Source organism: Schistocerca piceifrons, chromosome 9 (genome assembly GCF_021461385.2).
Source record: "Schistocerca piceifrons isolate TAMUIC-IGC-003096 chromosome 9, iqSchPice1.1, whole genome shotgun sequence".
NCBI classification, from domain to species: Eukaryota; Metazoa; Arthropoda; class Insecta; order Orthoptera; family Acrididae; genus Schistocerca; species Schistocerca piceifrons.
In genome coordinates, this window is record NC_060146.1 from 37891400 (window position 1) to 37915392 (window position 23993).

General features: G+C 40.9%; 1 protein-coding gene across 7 annotated transcripts in view; it reads right to left on the reverse strand.

Annotated features, from left to right (window-relative positions):
• LOC124717018 (zinc finger protein 271-like) overlaps nt 1–23993 on the reverse strand; it is an 85982-nt gene that overhangs the window by 21257 nt on the left and 40732 nt on the right. For 4 of the 7 annotated variants that reach the window (XM_047243664.1, XM_047243668.1, XM_047243667.1 and 1 more), the window contains one exon: nt 19150–20381. The exons of 1 other annotated variant lie outside the window; for it this stretch is intronic. In XM_047243664.1, coding sequence (XP_047099620.1) covers nt 19637–20381 — 745 coding nt within the window. In that variant the 3' untranslated portion in view covers nt 19150–19636. Of the gene's footprint in view, nt 1–19149; nt 20382–23993 lie in introns of those variants that run through there. 2 more of the 7 variants (XM_047243666.1, XM_047243671.1) reach the window with 2 other exon arrangements.

The following is a 23993-nucleotide window of genomic DNA, read 5'->3' on the forward strand; positions in this document are numbered from 1 at the left end:
TGTTAATTTCTTCTTTTTATTGGTGAGTATGATGTCAGGTTTGTTATGTGGTGTTGTTTTATCTGTTATAATGGTTCTGTTCCAGTATAATTTGTATTCATCATTCTCCAGTACATTTTGTGGCGCATACTTGTATGTGGGAACGTGTTGTTTTATAAGTTTATGTTGTAAGGCAAGCTGTTGGTGAATTATTTTTGCTACATTGTCATGTCTTCTGGGGTATTCTGTATTTGCTAGTATTGTACATCTGCTTGTGATGTGATCTACTGTTTCTATTTGTTGTTTGCAAAGTCTGCATTTATCTGTTGTGGTATTGGGATCTTTAATAATATGCTTGCTGTAATATCTGGTGTTTATTGTTTGATCCTGTATTGCAATCATGAATCCTTCCGTCTCACTGTATATACGGGTGCTTGCCATGTAGTGTTTTATTTTTCCAATTTACTTTCTTCAGATCTGTTGATGTTATGTGATCTAGAGGGTTGTAGAAGTGGTTATGAAATTGCAGTGGTGTAGCCAATGTATTTATATTCGTGATTGCTTTGTGTATTTTACTAGTTTCTGCTCGTTCTAGAAAGAATTTTCTTAAATTGTCTACCTGTCCATAATGTAGCTAAAAAGAAAGATGATGAAACTTACCAACAAAAGCGCTGGCAGGTCGATAGACACACAAACAAACACAAACGTGTGTATGTTTGTGTTTTTTTTTTTTTGTGTGTATGTTTGTTTTTTTTTTTTTTGTGTGTATGTTTGTGTTTGTTTGTGTGTCTATCGACCTGCCAGCGCTTTTGTTGGTAAGTTTCATCATCTTTCTTTTTAGATATATTTTTCCCACGTGGAATGTTTCCCTCTATTATATTCATATCTGTCCATAATGTAGGTTTTTTATGTCGATAAATCCCCTTCCTCCTTCCTTTCTGCTTAATGTGAATCTTTCTGTTGCTGAATGTATGTGATGTATTCTATATTTGTGGCATTGTGATCATGTGAGTGTATTGAGTGCTTCTAGGTCTGTGTTACTCCAAATGAGTAGGTCAATAAAGCTATAAATAAGTATTTATAGCTTTTGTCTTGTTTCTTGCTGTCAATTCTGTTTTATTATTATTATTATTATTATTATCATTATTAGTGGCTGTAGCTGCAGTCAAAGTACTACCAGTATTGACTTTAATAGTTCATAGTCAGTATTATTTAATCAATTTATCTCTGTAGACAACCCAAACATTTTAATACTATTTGTCGTATTAAAATTGTTATTTACTAGGTAGCTATGATGTAAAAAAAAGGTACTGTGTGTATGGAACCCTGGTCTAATGAAAGAGAGAGACCGATGACCCTAATCAAATCAGGTTAAGTAAGCACAAGATACGAGATAGAGTGAGTATGTAGGTAACTGCATGTGAACTTGGGTGAGAGTGAGTCAAGTGTCACTGTTTAAGACTTACTCTTACTTGTTTTATGACATTTTAACCACATTCATTCCTATTAATAAGGGCACAGACGGTCTTACCTGTGAGTGACACAATCGAAATGAAGAGGACAGCTTGCATAGCATTATATTGTCAACCAAGAGAGAGTGTCAGTTTTTACATACCAGGTCACAGATATACACTAGGTGCTACAGCAGAAGAAGATGGAAAATGCTACAATGTGTCTGAGGTGTCGTGGAATGGTGTTCTCAATTTCAAAGAGGCAACTTCTAAGGTTGCAAGTTGGACATCAACAGAAACTGGAAGACCAATGAGACGGTCTCTAGGGAGAGTTTTCATGGTGAAGAAAGAGGAACCATGGATCACATTTTTCAAATATGAATGTGGTGTATACTATAAAGCAATCAATGTAATGCACAATTTTTGAGGCTGCACGCCAAGTATAGGACATGAAGCTATATTGTGACTAGCATACTCTACATATACATCTATACTCTGCAAATGAACTACATGTAAGAGGGTAGATCTCATTGTACCAGTTATTAGAGCTTCTTGCTGTTCCATTCACATATGCAGCATGGGAGAATGATTGCTTAAATGCCTCTAAGCTTGCTATAATTAGTCTAATCTTGTTTTCACAGTCTCTGTGGGAGCGAACCATAGAAGAGCTGTTGTATATTCCTTGATCCATCTTAAAGGTGGTCCTACAAAATTTTTAAGCAGGCTTTCACGGAACAGTTTGTGTTTATTTTATGCATTTGCAAGTTCAGTTCTTTCAACATTGTTTCACTCAAACAAACATGTGACCATTCTTGCTGCCCACCTTTGTAGACATTCAACATCCCCAGAGAGTCCTATTTGACAGGGGGCCAGCACACATCAGTAATACTCTACAATGGGTCACATCAGTGTTTTATAAGCAATTTCCTTTGTAGTCTGATCGCATTTCCCTAGTATTCTCCCAATGAACCACAGTCTGCCACCTGCTTTACCTACAATTGAGATTATGTGGTCATACCAGTTCCTATCTCTACAAACTGTTACACCCATGTGGAAAGGATAGATTGCTACTCACCACATACAGGAGGTATTGAGTGACACATAGTGCCTCCTCTCTAGGGTGAGTAGCAGCAATCTATCCTTTCCACATGGGTGTAATTCCATCCTATACTTTCCATTCTTTGAATTGTTACACCGAGGTTTTCTTTACAAGTTTATTGATTCCAGCTGTGACTCACTGACATTGCAGTCATAGTACACTATGTTTCATATTATGTAGAGTAAAGTTTTACATTTGCACACAGTCACCGATTTTTGTACCACTTTAAAATCTTATCAAGGTCTGACTGAATATTAGTGCTGCTTTATAGAAACTGCATATCTGCAACAAGTATAAGGTTAATATTAATATTGTCTGCAAGGTAATGAATATACAACACAAGCAGCAAGTGTTCAAACACGATTCCCTGTGTGTACCTTAAGTTGTCGATGACTTTCTGTCAAAGATAACATGTCTATCCTCCCCACTAATTTCACTTTTTCAACGGTTATCAATGCTCAAGAATTATTAAATTAATGATTTTGTACTTGTTTGTACTGCTTCCTCTTTTAACAATTATGTTTATTGTCAAAGCAAAAACTGATATGCTGTAATTAAATTGAAGTTACAACTATATGTTACAGTTCTCACTCTGATGCACACATACCTCTGGCAGAATCCCATATATAACCCTTTTAGTGAGGTACTCGATACCACGTAGGGCATACGGAAATATTTCAGACCAGCTATTAACATTTCTTCATTCATTATTTAATGTTGTGAGAAGGCACAAATGCTGTTACACTCAAAACTACCTCATTAATAGAAATTTATAATACAGATTATTCTTTTTCGAAAGCAGAAACAATAGTGGTCCTGTTTCATAGCATATCTCGAAAGCAACTGTTGTAGAATGTTGCTGTTAAACAAGATTCTGTGAAAATGTGAGTAATCATACATGTTTTGTTAATTGATGCATTGAAAATGTGTGCCTGCCCACATTCTGCTTATGTCAAACTTTTTCTCCAGTTTTGTAAAACATACCTAAAATGCAATGCACTAAAAAATGCATATTTGTCATTTATTTAGAATGTCACCATTATGTTCTACAAGTCAAAAACAGGATAGATGCAGGCTGCTGCAAAGAGCAGCTGACTGACATGATAACAACATACAAGATAAGTATTAGTCTTTATTTTAGTCATGTGCAACTAATACTCTTATAAAATAAGTGATATTATTCATTCTCTTTGTTTTAAAGAAGTTCCAAACAAAATAACTAAATATAATTTTAACTGTGATACCATTAGTTTGGTCAGGTCAAGGTTTGAGATTTTTTTTTTAAATTCCTCTGATGGGTATTTCTGTTTTGCATTTTATTCCTATTACCGCCATATTTCTGATTTCTTTGATAATGTTCATTACTCCTCCTGCCTCCTCCATTCCACTCACAACTGTTATATGTTTTATTATCACCAAAGGCAAGATGTTTGCCATTACTAGTACTCTGAATAGGTTTGACAACCCTCCTGACAGTCTTTCCAGTACTAGAAGTAGATGACTTCAATGAAGTGAAGCAGCTTAAATCACTTAATAAAGGCAAGGCCTCCACTCCAGACAGTATACCAGTCAGGTTCCTTTCGGAGTATGCTGATACAATTACTCCATACTTAGCAATCATATACAACCGCTTGATCACTGAAAGATCTGTACCTAAAGAATAGAAAGTTGCACAAGTCACACCAATAACCAAAAAAGAAAATAAAAGTAGTCTGCTGAATTACAGACCCATATCAATAATTTTGATTTGTAGAAGGATTTTGGAACATGTACTCTGTTCAAAAATTATGAATTACCTCGAAGAAAATGATTTATGGAAAAACTAGCAACATAGATTCAGAAAATATTATTCTTATGAAACACAAATAGCTCTTTATTCTCGTGAAACAATGAGTGTTATTGACAGGGGTTGTCAAATTGATACCATATTTCTACATTTCCAGAAGGCTTTTGTCACTATTCATCACAAGTGACTACTACACAAATTGCATGCATGAGTATCGTCTCAGTTGTACGATTGGATTTGCAACGTCCTGTCAGACACGTCATAGTAATGATAGAAAGTCATCAAGTAAAACAGAAGTAATATCTGGTGCACCCCAAAGAAGTGTTATAGGCCCTCTGCTCTTCCTGATCTACATGAATGATTTAGGAGACAATCTGAGAGCTCTCTTAGAGTGCTTGAGGATGATGCTGTCATTTACCATCTTGTAAAGTCATCAGATGATCAAAACAATTACAAAATGATTTACACAACATATCTCTATGGAGTGAAAAGTGGCAACAATCTCTGGATAATGGAAAGTGTGAAGTCATCCACATGTGTGCTAAAAGGAAGTCACTAAATTTCAGCCACATAATAAATCACACAAATGTAAAGGCTGTAAATTCAACTAACTATTTAAGTAGTACACTTACCAATAACTTACGGTCTTTAGGGCTGTGTTCTTTCATTGTTAAGTCTCAGCATTCCTCCTCTTCCTTTTCCTTTCAAATTTCCCTGTTTTGGATACCAAAACTATCTTTTTCTCTGTCTACAGTCACACCCTCTCAATGTGAGACCCTTCCCTTTTTCCTTTTCAAACCCATTATTGGAATTAGCTATGATGATGCATTCACCGTAAGACGTGCCCCGTGCAAGTACAAAGCGTATCTCTAACCAATTTGATTGACAAAACAGTTGTGTAGCCCAATTGAAATGGGGAAGTAACAGCCACATAACTGACCACTAAAATAGTAGTTACGCTATGCTAACATGACCATTAAAATAACAATTATGATGTGCTTACACAATTGCTAAAATAATATTTATGGCACGCTAACACATTTTAATATACAACAAATCAATGAAACAATAACATGGCATTGTTCCCTAGTCACAATGGTATGGGTATGTACCTACAGGACTGAAGGAAGATAGAAATGATTGGTTAATTTTTATTTTTGCAAGGTAGTAGTAACAGTGCATTAAATAAAAAAAAGTAACAACAATAGGTTTTTAACAAAGTGGTGTATCTAAATACACTGCCTGACAAAAACCTGAAGCACCAATAAAGGGAGGAGGAAAGGAAACAAAACTTCACGGGTTGAGAGGGTACATGATGTCGATTAAGTGACTACAAAATCAAGTCAAATTTACAAAGTGGGCGTATTGTTGTAATTCTAGACACAACCAATAGTGTGAACACTACAAACAAAAGTTTATTTATCCACATTCAAGTAAACAACAAACATAGAAACTAGTACAATAAGCAGTAGAACACAATCTGAGGGCGAGTACCGGCTGAGCTGTCTTTATATAGAGGAGGGCTCCAATAGGGAGCTGGAGGATGTGTTGGCGTGCACCCTAGTCTTGTGATCCACGGCAGGTGGCCTGTGGTGGCCGGCCCGTGCATCTACCACTGGCAGACTACTTCAAGTGTAGTGTGCTGGTGGCCTGAGCTGTAGCACAAATCCAGTTGTTACGCACAGGATTATAGTGCCCATCCCCTCTTTGGGAAAGGGCCCTACTCTGGTGCCGTGTTGGGGTGTCTGATGCACATCTACAGCCTCTTCAATGGGCGCCACAGGTGACGATGGTGGCAGCCGAAAGAGACTCTGGGTCAGAACTGGTGAGTAAGAGTGGAGGTACTGTGCGTGCAGACACCTCAGCCCTCTCCACGAACTACCGTAAGGGAGGACCGGCGATAAGGGCACTGGCAGTATCTCGTCACGGCAGAACTGGTCTGACGGAGAAGATGCCGGGCACTCGGGCAGGGATGCCAGTGACACCAGTGGTGAAGGACCCGATGGCACTGGCACACCTGGCAATGTAAGCGCAGGCAGCAGCGAAGCATTACGGGAAATGTCAGCGGCGTACTTTGGGACGCCAGACCCCAGCGGAGAGGCGAGAGGCAGCTACATCCTCGAGGAGTGCGGGTCAGACCCTGCAGTAGGAATGCCCCGTGAAACTGGGTCAGGTACTGAGGGAGGAGGTGAAGGTGGCAGTGGAAGTGGACCCGCAGCCCGTTCCGTGGCGTGGAGATGCAGCTGATTGTAGTGGCACACCACCAGCCCCTCACTGGTGCACACCATACAGAGGAAGTGGCCACAGCAGCTGTTGTCCGTGTCCGGAATCCACATCAGTCGGCAGCCGAATCCCCGGCCCAGACCGTGGAGACGGGAGCAAACTGCAACGAGGGTCGCATCGACGGATGTCGGTGTGGTGGCACAATCAAACGCAGGAGGGTATGTGGCTGGTGACCGTGGAGCATATTGGATGGACTCCACTCCCCTGCTGGCGTAAAGGTCCCTTGCTGGCGTAAAGCTGTGGTAACTCGAGAAGCGTGTCAATGCCTTGTCTGTGAAAGAGTCCACGATGTACTTCTTCCTTTGAACTTTCAACATTCAGGCAAGCCATTATGCCTCATCATTAGATTGGGGTGGAATGCAGGAGCAGTCACTTGGTAAATGCCTTGACATGCACAGAAATTGTGGAAGGTCTGAGACACAAACTTTTGCCATTATCCATCCTTCTACAGGGAAAAAAAAAAAAAAAAAAAAAAAAAAAAAATTCGAGATGGCCTGAAATGTAGCCGTGGCTGACGTGGAAGGACAGTGAATAACATACGGAAATTTAGAGAAAGCATCAACTCAACAACAAATAGGAATTTAGGAACAGTTCCATGAACTCAACATGTATACATTCCCACAAATGCTGTAGTGCAGACCACGGAAAGTGCTTCACCCGTAGCACCACCTGCCGTTTAGCACGCTGAAAGCTGGTCGCAACAAGATGTACAACGGTACCGTAGATGCCGGGCTGTTGCCTTGGTACTAGAGACCTCCCCACTCTCCCAGATGTAGGAGCTGAAGTACATCCCACTGTAGAGTGGCCAGGATCACAACCACGGGTGATGCCCCGTCCTAAGAGAACAACCCCATCAAACACCGAAAGATGGTGATGTAGGGCAAAATAGTTACGTAAAGGATTAGAAGCCCAGCCCAGATGCCTGTCCGATGAACTCTACTGAATGACATAAACAACTCAGTGCAACACAAAGTCGGCAGCAACAGCAGCTGCAACCTGGGAGCCTGTAATAGGAAACATTTCCTGTATGTTGCACCTCAACATCTATGTGAAAACAAAGGAGCTCATCCTGATCAAAAGTAGGCCCCGTCGGAAGTCAGGACAGCTCTTCAGCATTGGCACACTGTGCAGTAGAATGAAAATTTATTTCATAATTGTAGCAACAGAAATAGGGCTCAGTGCTGGAGGTGATGTGCTTCGTCAGGCAACAAAACAGAACGGTTAAACAACGAAACCAAAGGCTTGGCATCTGCGGTGTAATGCAGAACCATACAAGAATACATGATACTTATTGAGGGTGTAGGCAGTAGGAAGCACTTCCTTTTCAGCTTGGGAGTAGTGCTGTTCAGCACTTTTGATGTGGAAGCTATGGCACGTTCAGAGCCATCCTCGTAACGATATGCAAGAATGCCCTTGAGGCCATACTTAGAAGCGTCTGTAGCCAAGAGCAGGTAGTAGGTAGTCAAACACAGAACAGAATGTAATTTAGATTTCAAAACCAAGAACACACACTTGGAAGCTGGCATCCACTGAAAAGGAATGTCCTTGTTGAGCAATTCGTGGAGAGGATGGACCAATGTGGTTGCATCCAGAATGAATGTGTGATAATAGGTAATTTTGACCAAAAATGCCTGGAGTTCTTTGATATTGGAAAAGACAGGCAGAACTATAACATTGGCACGTGATGACATAAAAGCTTTACACTGTCCTGAGAAACCTCAAACCCTGAATACACACTGGGTAGCTGAAAAGTGTGACCTGGCCAAGTTGCACTTCAACCCTGCAGTACGTAACACTGTGAACAAGGAGCTTAAGATACATAACTGCTCTTCTTCGGATGCACCCAACATTATGATGTCATTGAGACAGTTGATGCACCTCGGAATGGAAAGTGTCAGTTGTTCCAAAAAGCACCGAAAAACTGCAGGGGTGCTAGCCAAACAGGTGGGGAGGCATTGTTATTGGTACAACCTGAAAGATGTGTTAAACACAAAGAATCCTCATCCACAGATAAATCAATTTCAGACAAAACTGACCCCTGGTGAGTTTGGCCCATAACTCGTCCTGGCAGGGCAAAGGGTAGGTGTCAGTTACAGACTCAGTGTGTGTGGAAACTTTAAAGTTGTCACAAAAGCAAAGATGACCAATTGCCTTTTTAACAACCACAAGGGGGATAGACTACTCACTTGATGTAATAGACTGCATGACACTCAGTGACATTAGCCTGTCCAATCCCGATTTAGACTTGATCACTCGAGGCCACTGGAACAGGATGTGCTCAGGAAAAACATCACTGCACCACAGGTTTTACAGTCATGTGAGCCATAAAATTAGTGGCACAACCTAGTCCATCCGAAAAAAAAAAGAGATGAGAACTTAGAACACAGAGAATTTAACTGCTGGTAAGGGACCTGGTTGGAAATGAGGTTCACTGCATTCGCATTGGAAATACTAAAGGCACTGAAAGCATCCGGACTGAACAAGTGGTCAGTATCAGCTCATCCACTACCTGAAAAGTCAAGGAATGAAACACAGATTTATATCCAGTGGGAGCCATAAACTGCCCCAAATTGGAATATGGTGTTTGTTGTACCTCACCAAATGTCAAGTAAATGGAGACATTGGAGAGACAAAGTTTGTGAGTTCAGCAACGTCACAGCTGCACCCGTGTCCACTTGTAGCTGGAGATCTTTGCCCACTAGCACTTCAATAAACAGTTTATTATGATTTGTAAGCACTGGAGACACACAATGTCCACATACATATCTGCAAGAGAGGTGTGGGAACTACACGCAGATGCTATACATCCTTTTTTCCCTATGGTCATTGCAGGTCACTCAGTGTTTAGCCCTGCCATGTTGCACGAAACAGTATGGGTATGATGGGAGTGCTCTGCTGCTGTGGTTGTTGGCCACATCGCTGTCAAGTGCAGAGCGCATGCCGTGTTTGTAAGGTTACCACGTCATATGCCCACTGAGAACTAACTGACACCCGACGACAAGAAACAGGACCCCCCCATGGCGATGCCACACCAAATCTGATCACCAGCAGCATGTCGTGTCACGACACAGGATATAGGAAAGACAGGAGGCCGAGGTCAGTCTGCAATTTCCGAGCAACGAGGAGCAAATGCAGAAAGACAAATTCTCAGTGAAAGGAGTTCGATGACTTATCAGTACCAAACACTGTCGCAGAGATCCTACGAGAGATGCAGATTCTGGAACTCGACAGGATGCTTGCATGAGGGGACTTGTAGAATTCAGGGATCTGGTTAACAATATTTATTTGTAATCAGACTAACTAATAGACTGAAGTGTAATTCTGAACATTAGAAAAAGCAAAGGCGGCAACTGGTTGCACAACTGAAGTCAGTGTCAAGTAGCGAACACTAGCAGCACGTTACATGCAAACTTGAGAGCAGCATTCCAAGTGACAAAAAACAGACATGTCGGAGCTTACCGAGGCTAGCCACAAGCGACACGGTGCAGCTGCCCCAGCGATCTGTCTGAGAACTCCATCTGGACACAAAAACGTGGGTTTTTAAAGAATCGTGGTGGCGCACCATTTCTCCCTTCATATAGTCAACCCACCAATCCACCGGCACTTAATTAGCTTCAGCCAATATGGTGATTCGCTCTGCACCTCCAGGGTACCTGTGGCCAGCCACATTTAGATTCCTCCCCTGCTCATGCTTGGTGGATAGGGATGCTTCTGGATTTTACATAAACTCCAAGTTTGGTATCAACAACATTCAGCTGAAAACTGAACATCACTGCCTGCTATTACGGTCAGCAACAACAGCGTCTCTTGTCACTTGGCCCCGCCCTCTGTCCTTCTGTGGGTGGGGGGCGTTGTAGTAGCACTCTAACCCGTGTAAACTCACTGATGTTGCAGTTCTCGGGAGCGAGTATCGGGCTTGCTGCCACTGCTAAGATGTGCTTTTTGTGGCCATCTTCTACAGTGATGCCTTAGAATATCATCTAGGCAGTGCATGGAGTTATCAGTTAATTCTCCAAAGTGAAACTTCTCCCCTGAGGCAGCTGCCCAGAGTGTCTGCAATTTTCAGGGCTCTAGTGTTATTATTTACCTCCGGTAAGCTAACCGCTACCAGTTTTGCCTGCTCTCTGTATTGTGTCTCTGATCACCTACTTTGGAGTGCCCTTGATGCCTCCCAACAGCCTTAAGCATAACAACATAAAAGTCATTATGTTGTCAATGTATGAAAAGAATGGGAGACCTTGAAAGACTGAGCAATATTTAACGCTTCAGCCGGAGATGGATTCTCGCACTGTAGAGCGCGCTGACGCACCTCCTTGTCAGGAGCCAACTAAATAATGGTGTCACAGACCACAGAATCAGCATAAGATGATGATGATGATGATGTTCAGTTTGTGGGGCACTCAACTGCGCAGTTATCAGCACCTGTACAAATTCCCAACCTTTGCTCAGTCCAATCTCGCCCCTTTTATGAATGATGATGAAATGATGAGGACAACACAAACACTCAGTCATCTCGAGGCAGGTGAAAATCGCTGACCCTGCCGGGAATCGAACCCGGGATCCTGTGCTCGGGAAGCGAGAACACGACCACGAGAGCACGAGCTGTGGACATCAGCATAGGAATCACAATGGAAACAAACTGACAATTGCGTCTGATACTGTGAAGTTTGTTCAATCGAGCTGCCTTAGCCACTTCTCGTAAGCTTACCAGTCTCCAGCTGCATCACATTAATCTGGAAAAGGTGATGGACAAGCCAACAACAACATAGAAGCCTGTCATTATGGCCAACAAAATTATGATAGCATCTGTAAGAGCCTGCTGATGTTTGAGAAGAGATCTGAGCACTGCCTCCATGGATATGAGAACTAATGGAACAACCAAATAAGACAGCACATGGGAGTGAACACCACACTTTTGCCAATTGTGTTATAATGCTAGACGCAACAAATAGTGGGGCCACTGAGAACAAAAGTTTATTTATACACACTCAAATAAACGGCAAATGTAGAAATAGTACGATAAGCAGTAGAACACAATCTGAGAGGGAATGCCAGCTCCTCTGTCTTTATGTAGAGGAGTGCTCTGCATGTGCATTAGTCTTGTGAGCCACCTCAGGTGGTCTCTGGTGACCGGCTCGGCCTGCTGCTGTTGGTGAACTATTTGAAGTGTAGTGCACCAGCAGCTTGGCACTGTGGCACATATCCAGGTGTTGCATTCAGGGTTACAGTGTGTATGGGGTCACTTATCAGTGTTAGTGATCAAAATGATAAAGGAATTATAGAAGCTACAGGAAAATTTTAAGATTTCTGTCCTAAGAATGCAATTTCATCATGATAAAATTTAAGGCAAAAAGAAAAATCATAATGAAATGAAAGGGTTGCTGGAGCTTGTTACTTTATTTATGGGAGGTCAATGTTTTGTATGTTATCTATTATAACTATAGCATGGAAGCACTATCTGTTTTGTTTAACCCTTTGTGACGATGTGGTTTCATTTGAAGCCACGCATGATATTTTGATTTTGTGGCAAGAGCACAGTGGCTACATTGGTAACCACACTTCTGGATGTAGATGGTGCTGCCATCTAGCGATGAAAATTTGAACTATGTCAATATTTCTCACGTGGTTGCAGTTAGCGATTCAAGTATAAGTGCCTCTATTGTTTGTAGTGTGCTGGTTCTCTTTTTCTTGATTTGTGGTTGAATTTGTCTTTGAAATACAAGTTTCATACATGGAACAAATTCATAATATTTTCTTATATAAGTACATGCTACATGTATTGCAACAACAATGAAAATCATGTAGTTTTTCCATATTTACTCCGGTGGTTTCATTTGAAATCACTGCGGCTGCAGGGGTAGTATTAGAGGCTTATCATTTTTTTTAAAATTTCAGTTTCATGAAATGTTTTCTCGCAAATTAAAGGATGAGGAAGTTCTGGTGTGTCTTTTAGAAGATATTCCTTCTGATGTGGACTCTTGATATTGACAGTACCAGTGATAATGAAAGTGATATTTTGGCTGAAGACAGTGATCTTGATTCACAAGTGACAAGACCAGTGATATCTAATGTTGTTTCTGAAAGTGAAAGTGGTAATCGTTCAGAAAATGACAGTGATTACAGTTTCAGTTCTGAAGATAACGAGGTACTAATAAGGTCTGAATTTTACATGGGCAAGGGATGACAGTACGATGCATTCTGTCGATTTTTTAGAGGAAGTTGATGTCAAAGGAAAACTGAACGTGAAGGTATGCTGCCAGTTGATTTCTTTTTATATCTATTTGGGGACAATATGCTGGAACACATAGTATTCCAGACTAATCTTTATGCGACTCAGAAAGGTAAGAATTACAGACCTCTTGAAAAAGATGAGGGGGTACAAAATATGGGTCAGATATGACAAATGGGGTATATTTGTGATTTTGAGGTATATACTGGGAAATCAGATGGTACAGTGGAGAAATGTTTGGGAGAGATGATTGTAAGAGATTTGTGTAAAGGCTTAGAAGGCAAAGGATATCACATATATTTTGACAATTTTTTTACTAGTGTTCCACTTTTGCAGACACTAAAACTTGATGGTATCCTAGCCTGTGGTACCATTAGAGACCACAGAAAAGGACTTCCTCCTCTGAAACCGGACAAAGAGTTGCCAAGAGGAGACTGGTCAGTTTGTTCTGATGGGATTGCATGCACGAAATGGAAAGATAAACGTGTTGTCACGTTATTATCAACTAGAGCTCTGCATTTCGATGAAAACAGCTGCTCGAGCATTTCCCATTTCGTGCCGCTGCTCAACGGCTGGGAAAGGCCCACGCTTTGATACGGCTGTGGCTGTCTAATGCACCATGTGGCCAGTTGTCCTCCACCTCTCGGTTATCAGTTGGACTGTCGAGCACTGCCGGGCGCTCGAGCGAACTCACAATCTCGGCCGGTGACTGTACAACCGCCGCGCACTCTACAGTGACGAATTGCATTAGAAATCATGTGTAAACACAGTTGACGACCTGGCTTTGAGCAGCGCAGACAGCATTATGGATAAACCAAGTGTAGGTCGTAAACGTTCCATTCATGAAACGAAGAGAAGTATTATGGAGAGAATTAGGAGCGGCTCATTAGTCCTGAAGAAGAAAGACATGTCGGAAGAGGAGGCGAAAAGTGAAGCTTGGAAATCGTTTGCACTTGTAGTGGATCCTGTCACGCAGGCTTGTGCTGGTTTCGTGCAATGTACCACATGTGATACCATACTTTCATACCAGTCAAGCACAAGAGGTATGCTTCGGCACTGCAAAAGTAAATGCGGAGCAGAAGTCCACCGGTCACTTGCAGTACCAAGTAGCATAAAGAAAGTTGTTGTTGATAGGCTGGTCGATATGAGTGGAATAGATTTGCTACCGTTAAATACCTGTAGTAAGATTGGCTTCAAGAATTATTCACAGGAGCTCATCAATGTTGGCGCCACTTATGGCAAAGTCAGTACAGAAGATGTTCTTCCGCACCATACCACTGTACAGGGCATATTAAAGAAAAGGCAGACAAAATGCGGGTGACAATGGTGCCCAAGCTAATATGTGCCTTAAAGAACAAAATGTGCGCTTTAGACGCTGATCTGTGGTCTGATAACTACAAGAAGAGAAATTTTTTGACTGTGACGTCGCATTATGTGAATGATGAGTGGCAGCTAAAAATGCTTGTTTTGATAACAACAGAGTTTCCGGACGTACCTAAGACAGGAGAGAACATATGGCACGAAATCGAAGAGCAGATGCTTGAGTTAGGAATTAACAAGAATGATAAAACGAAATGTTACTTTGTCACCGACCAAGGAGCTAATATGAAGAACGCACTTGAATCTTACGACCATTTGCCTCGCTTTGATCACTGCCTGATGACTGCGCTTTGTCACACATTTCAAGAGACGTTTTTGGAAGACGAAGCCCCTGAAATCCTGTCGTGTCTACTATCAGCAAGAGCTATAGTAGGCTATTTGAAGAGATCGGGTCACTTGGGGCGTCTGCGGCACTCTGTGAAGCAAGAAGCTGTAACTCGGTGGAACAGTATGCTGTTAATGCTCAAATCCGTCATAAGTCAAATCAACGATATTCGGGATCTATTAGAATCCCGGGGGCAATCGACACTCTTAGAAACCTTCCAAGAAGGGTGCGTATGAGACGTTGTCGCTTTTCTAACCCCCTTTAAAGAAGCGAGTTTGGATTTGGAAACTGCAAACATAACACTGGTACGTACGCTGCCGTGGTACAAGAGTCTGTTACATCATTGTGAACCAATAGGCAGTGACAACGAGGTAAGAACACTTTCTATAGGTTACGATCCTTTATACAACTGTTGAATTATCAGAGTGCAGTTATGTATATTGGGTTTCCTTTTCAGCTCATGGCAAAAATAAAAAGGAGAGCAGCATACTTCATCACAGAGAAGTGCAAAATTGAGGCTATCCATTACGTTGCCACAGTTCTATGGCCATCACGGCATCATTTGAAGAAACTCACAGCAGACGAAAAGCAAGCCGTGTATGCTGAAGTTCGACGATTGTACTCGGAACTGCCCATCAATGGTATGGTTCATTCACTGAAACCAATTAGTAAACGAATGCTTGCTTGTCTAATCTGCCATCTTTCGTTAGATCAACATTTATTACGCCTACAATGTGATATTTGGGAAAGGTTTCACAGCTTAAACATTCCACAATGCGTTTTGATGTAATTTGTGCGATATATATAAAATGTCACCGTAAATATAGTCGTTTAGTAACCAGTAATTCTAACTACGGTGTATACAAATTTGAAGGTGACAGAAATATCTTACGGATGTTTTTATTCATGTTTAGAGTCCATTCAAGCAAACAGTGACCACGTTCGTCCCATGAAAAAGTCCAGGATGGACAGGAGTTCGGATGAGGACGACGAAGATGGACACACAGTTACTACCAATGAACTCGACAGGTACCTTTCGCTCTCCAAATCCGACTGTAGCTGTGCCGAAGGTCAAATTTTGCAGTGATGGAAAATGCATGCGGGGTTATTTGATAGGCTGTCGGTAGTAGCCAGAAGAGTTCTCTGTATTCCTGCCACTAGTGCTGCCAGTGAGAGAAATTTTAGCCAGGCCAATCACCTGCTGTCCAGCAAAAGATCGTGCCTGGAATCAGACAAGGTGGATGATCTCTTATTGATCCATCACAATTACGTAAGTATTCACAACATACCACGCAATCACAAGGAAGGAAACATTCCTCAAACTCTATAAATGTATGATTCCACTTTCATTGACTTCACAGGAAGACGTTCAAACTGCCAGCTGCAGTAATAGCTCCAGGAACACAAATGACGCCTGTGTATCAGGGAGCACCAATGACGAAAAACGAATTGTATAGTCACGATTCACTTGTAACGTTATTTACAGATCATAATTTGTTCAGAAATTAACGTTTGTGCAACAAAATTTCGTGAGTATTACTTTTAACTCCGTCATTCCTTCCCGATCCTGCATTCAATATTAGTACAACGTATACGTGGCCGAGTTTGGAGATAGGCTACACATATTCCATGATTAGACTACTGTGTTCCCGTTTGTCTACCGAACAGAACAAAATACTAAATACAGACATTACAGTTTTTAACGTTACAGTTATTGGAATACACGATAACCTCAAAGGCGAAACTCCAGCAGTCTGCAACATATTAACAAACATCAAATGTAACATATACAAGTGTATTATTACGGTCATAGAACTGGTAGTACACAACGAAAGACATTTGTAAAAGAAATAAGTGAGTGGTTAATGTGAAGTGGTGGCCTCTGATCTCAAGGAGTGTGGCGAAGCGCCGCTCGCTGGCACTGAGTCCACCAGTTACTGGCGACCGGCCGAGCGTTTGGCACACTCGGCCGAGCGCTGGCGATTGATTGGCTGCCCGCAGCCGGCAGAAGAGGACGCTCAGCCGCATACTCCCGAGAGCCAGAGGGGCGAGTGGGACTTGCTGGTAAAAATCGGAGATAATGCAGACCTCTACTATCAACAACTGACTCACCTGTAACTTTGAAAGAAGTCGGGAGGAAAGAAAAGGATGCCACAATTACAAAAATACCTTGCCCACAGATAGTGACATCTTATAATTCGAACATGGGATGTGTAGATAAAGCGGTCATGATGAATAGTTTCTATGCAATTGACAGAAAATCTAGACGACGGTGGCTCAGACTGTTTTGGTATATGATTGATATCTCTATTGGAAATGCATTTATATTGTTTCGACTAACCAAGCCAAATGAAAAGAAAAAGCTAAAGGAATTTCAGCAGTGTGTTGTAGCTGGCATTGTAGGATCCAGTGTTTTCAAAGACAGTCTTCGTCGCCCAAGCACATCATCTGAACCACACACCAAAAAGTGTAAAACTGTTGTTCCAGTGGAAAAATTCACAACAGAATCAAAACATCTGCCAGTACATGGCACATCGAGGCGATGTGTACACTGCAGCACAAAAAATAATCCACATAGAAGCAAATTGACACGTTCTTCCTGCTAAGTTGCTTTGTGTTTATCAGGGGAAAGGAACTGTTTTGTTCCCTATCACAGAAAGTAATGAAGTTTATGGTGGTGGTCTCATTTGAAGCCACCACATTTAGTGTGCAGTGGTTTCATTTGAAACCACCCTGTACCTGCTGAAATATTGCAGGAAATTTTTTTTTCACATTTTTCCATAATATTGTATGAGTTATATCCTAATAAAATGAAAAAAAGGTTAAAAAATGATTTTATTTATTTTGCATCTGAAAGGGTTAATGAAATTTGTATTAAAAATCAGATGTTTGTAATATCACTTAAATTTAGTATGGCATCCTCATTAACAAAACCAAAAGATTACCATAAATATTTGTCATGATAAGACAATACTACGTACAAATGTACAGCACATTATTCTTACTATTGTATAAAAGTCATCAGTTTTCTAATGTATCATCACTTGCAGAAATGTAAGGTGATTATTGCCAAAACATACATGTGTGTACCATATTGGTTATGTTCTGTGCAAGTATAGATAGGGAGATGTATTAAAAGAAGCTGTGGGTAATCAGCTGAAGACTTGCAAACAATATAAACTTTAAACATCATGTAGAGCATGTAGATACATTTACAGTGAGATCATTCATGTAACTGGGGGAACATGTGGTGATACTTAATACTCCACATGAGTGATGTGTATATCTATGTCTTCTCATCAATTTTTTTAATTTAATCGTATTGCTAGGGCCCCCCATCGGGCAGGCCGTTCGCTGGGTGCCAGTCTTTGAATTTGACGCCACTTCGGCGACCTGCAGTCGACGAGGATGATAGGATGATGATGAGGACAGCACAACAGCCAGTCCCTGGGCAGAGAAAAATTCCCTTACCCAGCCAGGAATCGAACCCAGGCCCGAGGATTGACAATCCATCACACTGACCATTCAGCTACCGGGGGCGGACTTCTCATCAATAAATGACACTCACCACTAAAAGTTATAAAAGATGATGTTGCATGTAGAGGTATTTTTATTTAGTATATGGTTCGCTATATTGAGGGATGAAACATTTTATATAGGCTGATGACTGCAGTGGAACCGCGAGACGAGATACCTGCTCCGACACAGAAATGAATATTTTATCAATCGCTCGCTTGCCTTGGAGATGCACTGACTTCTAAACTGTAGATATATGAACAATGGGTGCTCGTCACAAGGAATGTAAAAATGAACACTGGTTTCCATTGATAATTTGTATATTGAACCAAGAAATTGTTAACATATTCTGATTAAGGTCTGTATTGGTGAAGAGAACACACAAGCTGTTAACGGGATTCTCAAGCAAGTCTAAATTCCAAAGCAATAGTAAGTGGGGAAGAAGTTTTAGAAGAAACTAGGGGTATAATGGTCATTTGTAAAGATACAGAAGATTATCACTTTGAATGTTAAACCTCAGTAGACCTCAAAAACTATTCCTGTGGCATTTTCTTATATTTTAATTTGTTTGCTGTGATTATCACCAACCACATTCTCTTCCCTCTCATATCTTTCTTTTTCACTGGGCTTACATACCTCTCATTTCTCACTGGGATTACTGTCAATGTACCGACTTACCATGCAAATTCCATTCATCAAATGAATTTGCATAATATCAAGAAGACATAATACTAAAAAAAAACACTTTATGTGGGTGATTTTGTCACAACAGATAAAAATGTACATAAACAAACAATTCAATTCACTACCATTCCTCATTCATATACCAAAAAACAATAAATATAGCCACCAAGAGGCGGCAGGAGAACACACACACAAGAAGTTTTAACTTTTACAAGCTTTTGGAGCCAGTGACTCCTCCTTATGGAAGAAGAGTTGAAAGGGGAGGAAGAGGGGTTAAGGAAAAGAACTGGACAGGTTTAAGAAAAGGGTACATTTCAGAAAAGCCACCCAGAACCTCATGTCAGGGGAGACATACTGGACGGTATGAGATTTTTGCCTTCTCATCCCATCCAGTAAGTCCTCCCTGACCCGAGGTTCTGGGTGACTTTTCTGAACTCTACCCCTTTTCCTTCACCCCTCATCCTTCCCCCTTCAACTCTTCTGCCAGAAGAAGGAGCCACTGGCTCCGAAAGCTTGTAAAAGTTAAACCTTTTTGTGCGTGTGTTCTCCTGCCCTCCCTTGGCGAGTGGATTTTTTTTTCCTATCCATTTACATTAAATTGTCAATAATTGATTATTTTCATTGTTAAATAAATAATATAGGTTTCTTCTACATTAATGAACATGAGCCACAAAAAAGGAACAGCTACTAAAATTTGCAAATATTCTGACATGCATTTTGGTGCTAATGAAAGTATTACAATGTTTATTATTAGTTCATTTATTCAGTCTTATTATAATTAAAAGGCAGTTTAATTTCTCACCAGGGCAAAGGATTATGTTTCGCTACAATATATGTACTACATTATCCCACAACTGAAATGTGCCCTTATACATAACAGTATATCAACCTTGTCTCCTAATTATTAGTCAGGCAAATGTAAAGCTTCGTGCTTTTTTAAATTACATTGCTGAGAAAATGCTCTCCCACATACACTGCACGAAAAAGGTTTTTCTCCTGTATGGCTTCGCATGTGCACGATCAAGCGTTCCCTCCGCGCACAGTTCTTACCACAAATCTCACATGCGATCGTGGCCTTGAGATCTCCCATGTGCACTTTGATGTGGGATATTAAATTTCGTTTGTTAGAAAAACACATGGAGCACATGTCACAAATGAATGGCGGCAAGTCCTGGCAGAATGGTTTCCTCCGCTTGTTGCGGCAGTACGGCACCTTACCGTGATTTGCCTTGTGTTTCAGGAGAGCCTCCTGATCCTCAAACATCCTGTTGCACAGATCACAACCGTACCCTTTTATCTGGCATCGTTTTCTGAGATGTGACTGCATGTTGCACAACTGTGTGAAAGTCTTTGAACAGATGGGACAGGAGTAAGGTTTCTCTCCCGTATGGACTACTCCGTGCCTCTTAAGATCGCCGTTGGTAAAAAAACCTTTGCCACAAGTGTCACACAAAAACTGCCGTTCATCTGAATGGAACAATTCGTGGCAGCGTAAATGTTCGGGCTTTCGGAAACATTTCTGGCAAATTTTACACTGGAAAGGCCTGTCTGAAAGATGTCTGCTGTAATGCGATTTGTGCCTGCGTCGCTTTCTGACAGCTTTTGGAGTGGCTTCGACAGTTTTGTGCTCATTCTTTTTTTGAAGTAATCTGGAACAGAAACACAAACTAACTCACAAAAATATATTGTACCCTTTGCTAAAACGATGCAAAATACTCTCATATGACTTCTAAATGTGGATTTTTAAATGTTTGTAAGTCTATATATGCCTTCTAGATTTACTTAGTTTTCTGCTAATGAGAGATTCATTCTACAACTTTTGAAATATGCTGAGTCCTGGCCCACTGTCACACTTATGAGATAGTCATAATGGCAGCATAAAATCTTAATTTATTCTAAATTTCAAGTATATGAAACTATCAAATGCTGTGTAAATGTCTCCTCTGTTATACTCTGAACATTACAAATTCAGTACTATGCAGTGTTTGTTATAAAGCCGTATGACAAGTGGTGTTATATATGTAAATAGGACTCAGTGTTTATAATGAAATAATAAGCAATTAGTTCCATAAAAGAAATTGAATTTCTTTACCAGCTTTGGTCACTCACTGCTTTTCCTCAGAAGTTTATACCCATCGCATTATTTGCGAGTGTCAACAATAAGGTGCATGCAGCAAAGTGCCATGTTCCTAAAAAATATGCAGGAGAAAAAAGTAATACAATACTGAATACATTAATACAATATGAGGTATTATTGTATAATGGATTCAGTATCGTATTACTTATTGCTGTTGTATATTTTTTAGGACCATGGAAATTTGCTGTATGCATTTTATTATTGACACTCACAAGTAATGTGATAGATATAGCCATCTGCAGAAGGCTGTAAAGGAATTAAATTTCCATTATGCCAATGGTTGCTTACTATTTCATAATGTACGACTACAGTTGCTGAGGGTGGATAAACACTAGACTCAGCATTTACAGATGGAAAGATGTTTTCTCTGAGACATACCATTGTAATCCAGTAAATATTAATCTATTAAGGGCAGATAAACAATAGTTATCTATCTTGGAACTCAATACTAGATGCAGCTTGCCTTGCTATGGCTTCCAAGAGCAACAAAAGTTACATTTTCAATCTTTTGCATAATTACTGATCAAGTTTAAAAGTTTAAAATGCTGTCATACTCTATTAATTAAGAGGTATAATGTTACGTAAAACTTTAACACCATAAGACAAATATTAGAACTGGGAGCAGTGAGTTTGTCTCGAGGCAGAGTAACTGACAAAATGCAAACACCTGGACTTTATTTATCCAGCATTTGAGAACGAGACCACTTAGCAACTGCCAGCAAACTAAACACATAATTTCAAACCCTTACAAAGCTTTTTCTTGCTGACACCTCCTACAAAATGATGAAAGGACAAAAATTTATTGCTGAATTTTTGCTGTTAATGCAGTAAAACTTCAGCATCAGACATAGAGTTTTAATTTGTTACTTCTTTTTGCTAGTGACTCTATTCACAACACAGTTTGCAGGGAGTCATCCACTGTTTAACAAGGAGAGCAGTTAGTGATCTCCAACAAACTTTAAGCAGCATTTCAAACCTTTTCTAATCTTGTTCTTTATTACATTCTTAAAGTCAAATATTTAACATACACACATCAAAAGAAGTTTTGCATCAGCCCGGTTTCCAGAACTCCTGAAGATAGATGTTGACTGCGGGAACTGTATCACAGACACAGTCCCTTTGACTGTTCAGAGATGTCACTAAACCCGCCCAACAATGTAAACAACCATGCATGAGCAGCACCTATCAGACGGAGAGGATCTGACAGCTGATCAGTTTTGGTCATTCTACCAGGTAGGAGGTACACGGCTCATGTTGTCTGCAGTTCAACCATGCCTAGACTGTCATTACCGTGGTTCGATCACATCCGCATTGTTACTTTGTGCCAGGAAGGGCTCTCAACAACGTAAGTGTCCAGGCGTCTCAGAGCGAACCAAAATGATGTTATTCGGATGTGGAGGAAATGCAGAGAGACAGGAACTGTCGATGACATGCTACGCTCCGGCCTCCAAGGAGTACTACTGCAGTGGATGACCGCTACCGACAGATTATGGTTCAGAGGAACCCTGATAGCAACGCCACCATGTTGAATAACGCTTTTTGTGCAGCCACAGGACGTCGTGTTATGACTTGAAACTGTGTGCAGTAGGCTGCATGATGGGCAACTTCACTCCTGACGTCCATGGCGAAGTCCATCTTTGCAACCACGACACCATGCAGCGCGGTACAGATGGGCCCAACAACATGCTGAATGGACCGCTCAGGATTGGCATGACGTTCTCTTCACCGATGAGATTTGCATATGCCTTCAATCAGACAATCGTCGGAGACGTGTTTGGAGGCAACCTGGTCAGGCTGAATGCCTTAGACACACTGTCCAGTGAATGTAGCACAGCAAGGTCTAGGTTACCCGCTGTTTTGGGGCGGCATTATGTGGGGGGAAATGTACGCTGTAACGGCTGTACGATACGTGAAGCCATCGTCCGACCGATAGTGCAACCATATCGGCTGCATATTGGCGATGCATTTGTCTTCATGGACAATTCACGCCCCCATCATGCACGTATTGTGAATGACTTCCTTCAGAATAACAACATCGCTCGAATAGAGTGGCCAGCATGTTCTCCAGACATGAACCCTATGGATCATGCCTGGGATGGATTGAAAAGGGCTGTTTATGGACGACATGGCTCATCAACCACTCTGAGGGATCTACACCGAATCGCCGTTGAGGAGTGGGACAATCTGGATCAACAGTACCTTGATGAACTTGAGGACAGTATACCACGACGAATACAGGCATGCATCAATGCAAGAGGATGTGCCACTGCGAATTAGAGATACCGGTGTGTACAGCAGTCTGGACCACTACCTCTGAAGGTCTTGCTGTGTGGTGGTACAACATGCAATGTGTGGTTTTCATGAGCAATAAAAAGGGCGGAAATGATGTTTATGTTGATCTCTATTCCAATTTTCTGTACAATTTCCGGAACTCTAAGAACCGAGGTGATGCAAAACTTATTTTTATGTGTGTAAATAAGTGATTTGTGAAGTAATCAGACGCCTTAAGCTATTTTATATAAGGGAGTTCAGTCCTTTAAACAACCAGGGGTGTTTTCTGGTAGCGCATAACTGACAAGACAGCAGCTCCTCCCACCCAAAACAGCAGTTTCCTTTCTAATTTATTCGATTAAATTTACATGGCAAAGGAGTGAACAGCATTAAGTAGTATTTTGGGTTATTAAATCTCAAACATAAAAAATGTTAAGATGAGCTTCTAATCTTAGCAAGATGATTAAGTAGTATAGTGATAGGTAGTTTATTGTTAATATAGTAGACAGTTCAAATCTCTACGATTTCCTTGGTTTCTGTTAATGTATACCTTGACTTGTTCCATATCCCTGAAGATTCTCCATCTTGATTGGATTTACAGAACACAATGAATGGATAAGTGAAAGAATGAACAAACGAGATGGATATAATGGCAGCATGCAATCTAACTTATTCACACTTTCAAGTACATGCAACTACTAAATGAAGTGGAAGTTGTTTTCATGACAAAAAGCCACTCAATAATAAGAGATTAGTGACTGTGGAGTCCCACCTACAGATTTCTTAAGACGAAAACAGGAAAGATTGGGACAAAGAATGGCAGGAAAAGCTTACACACAAGTACAAACAAGTT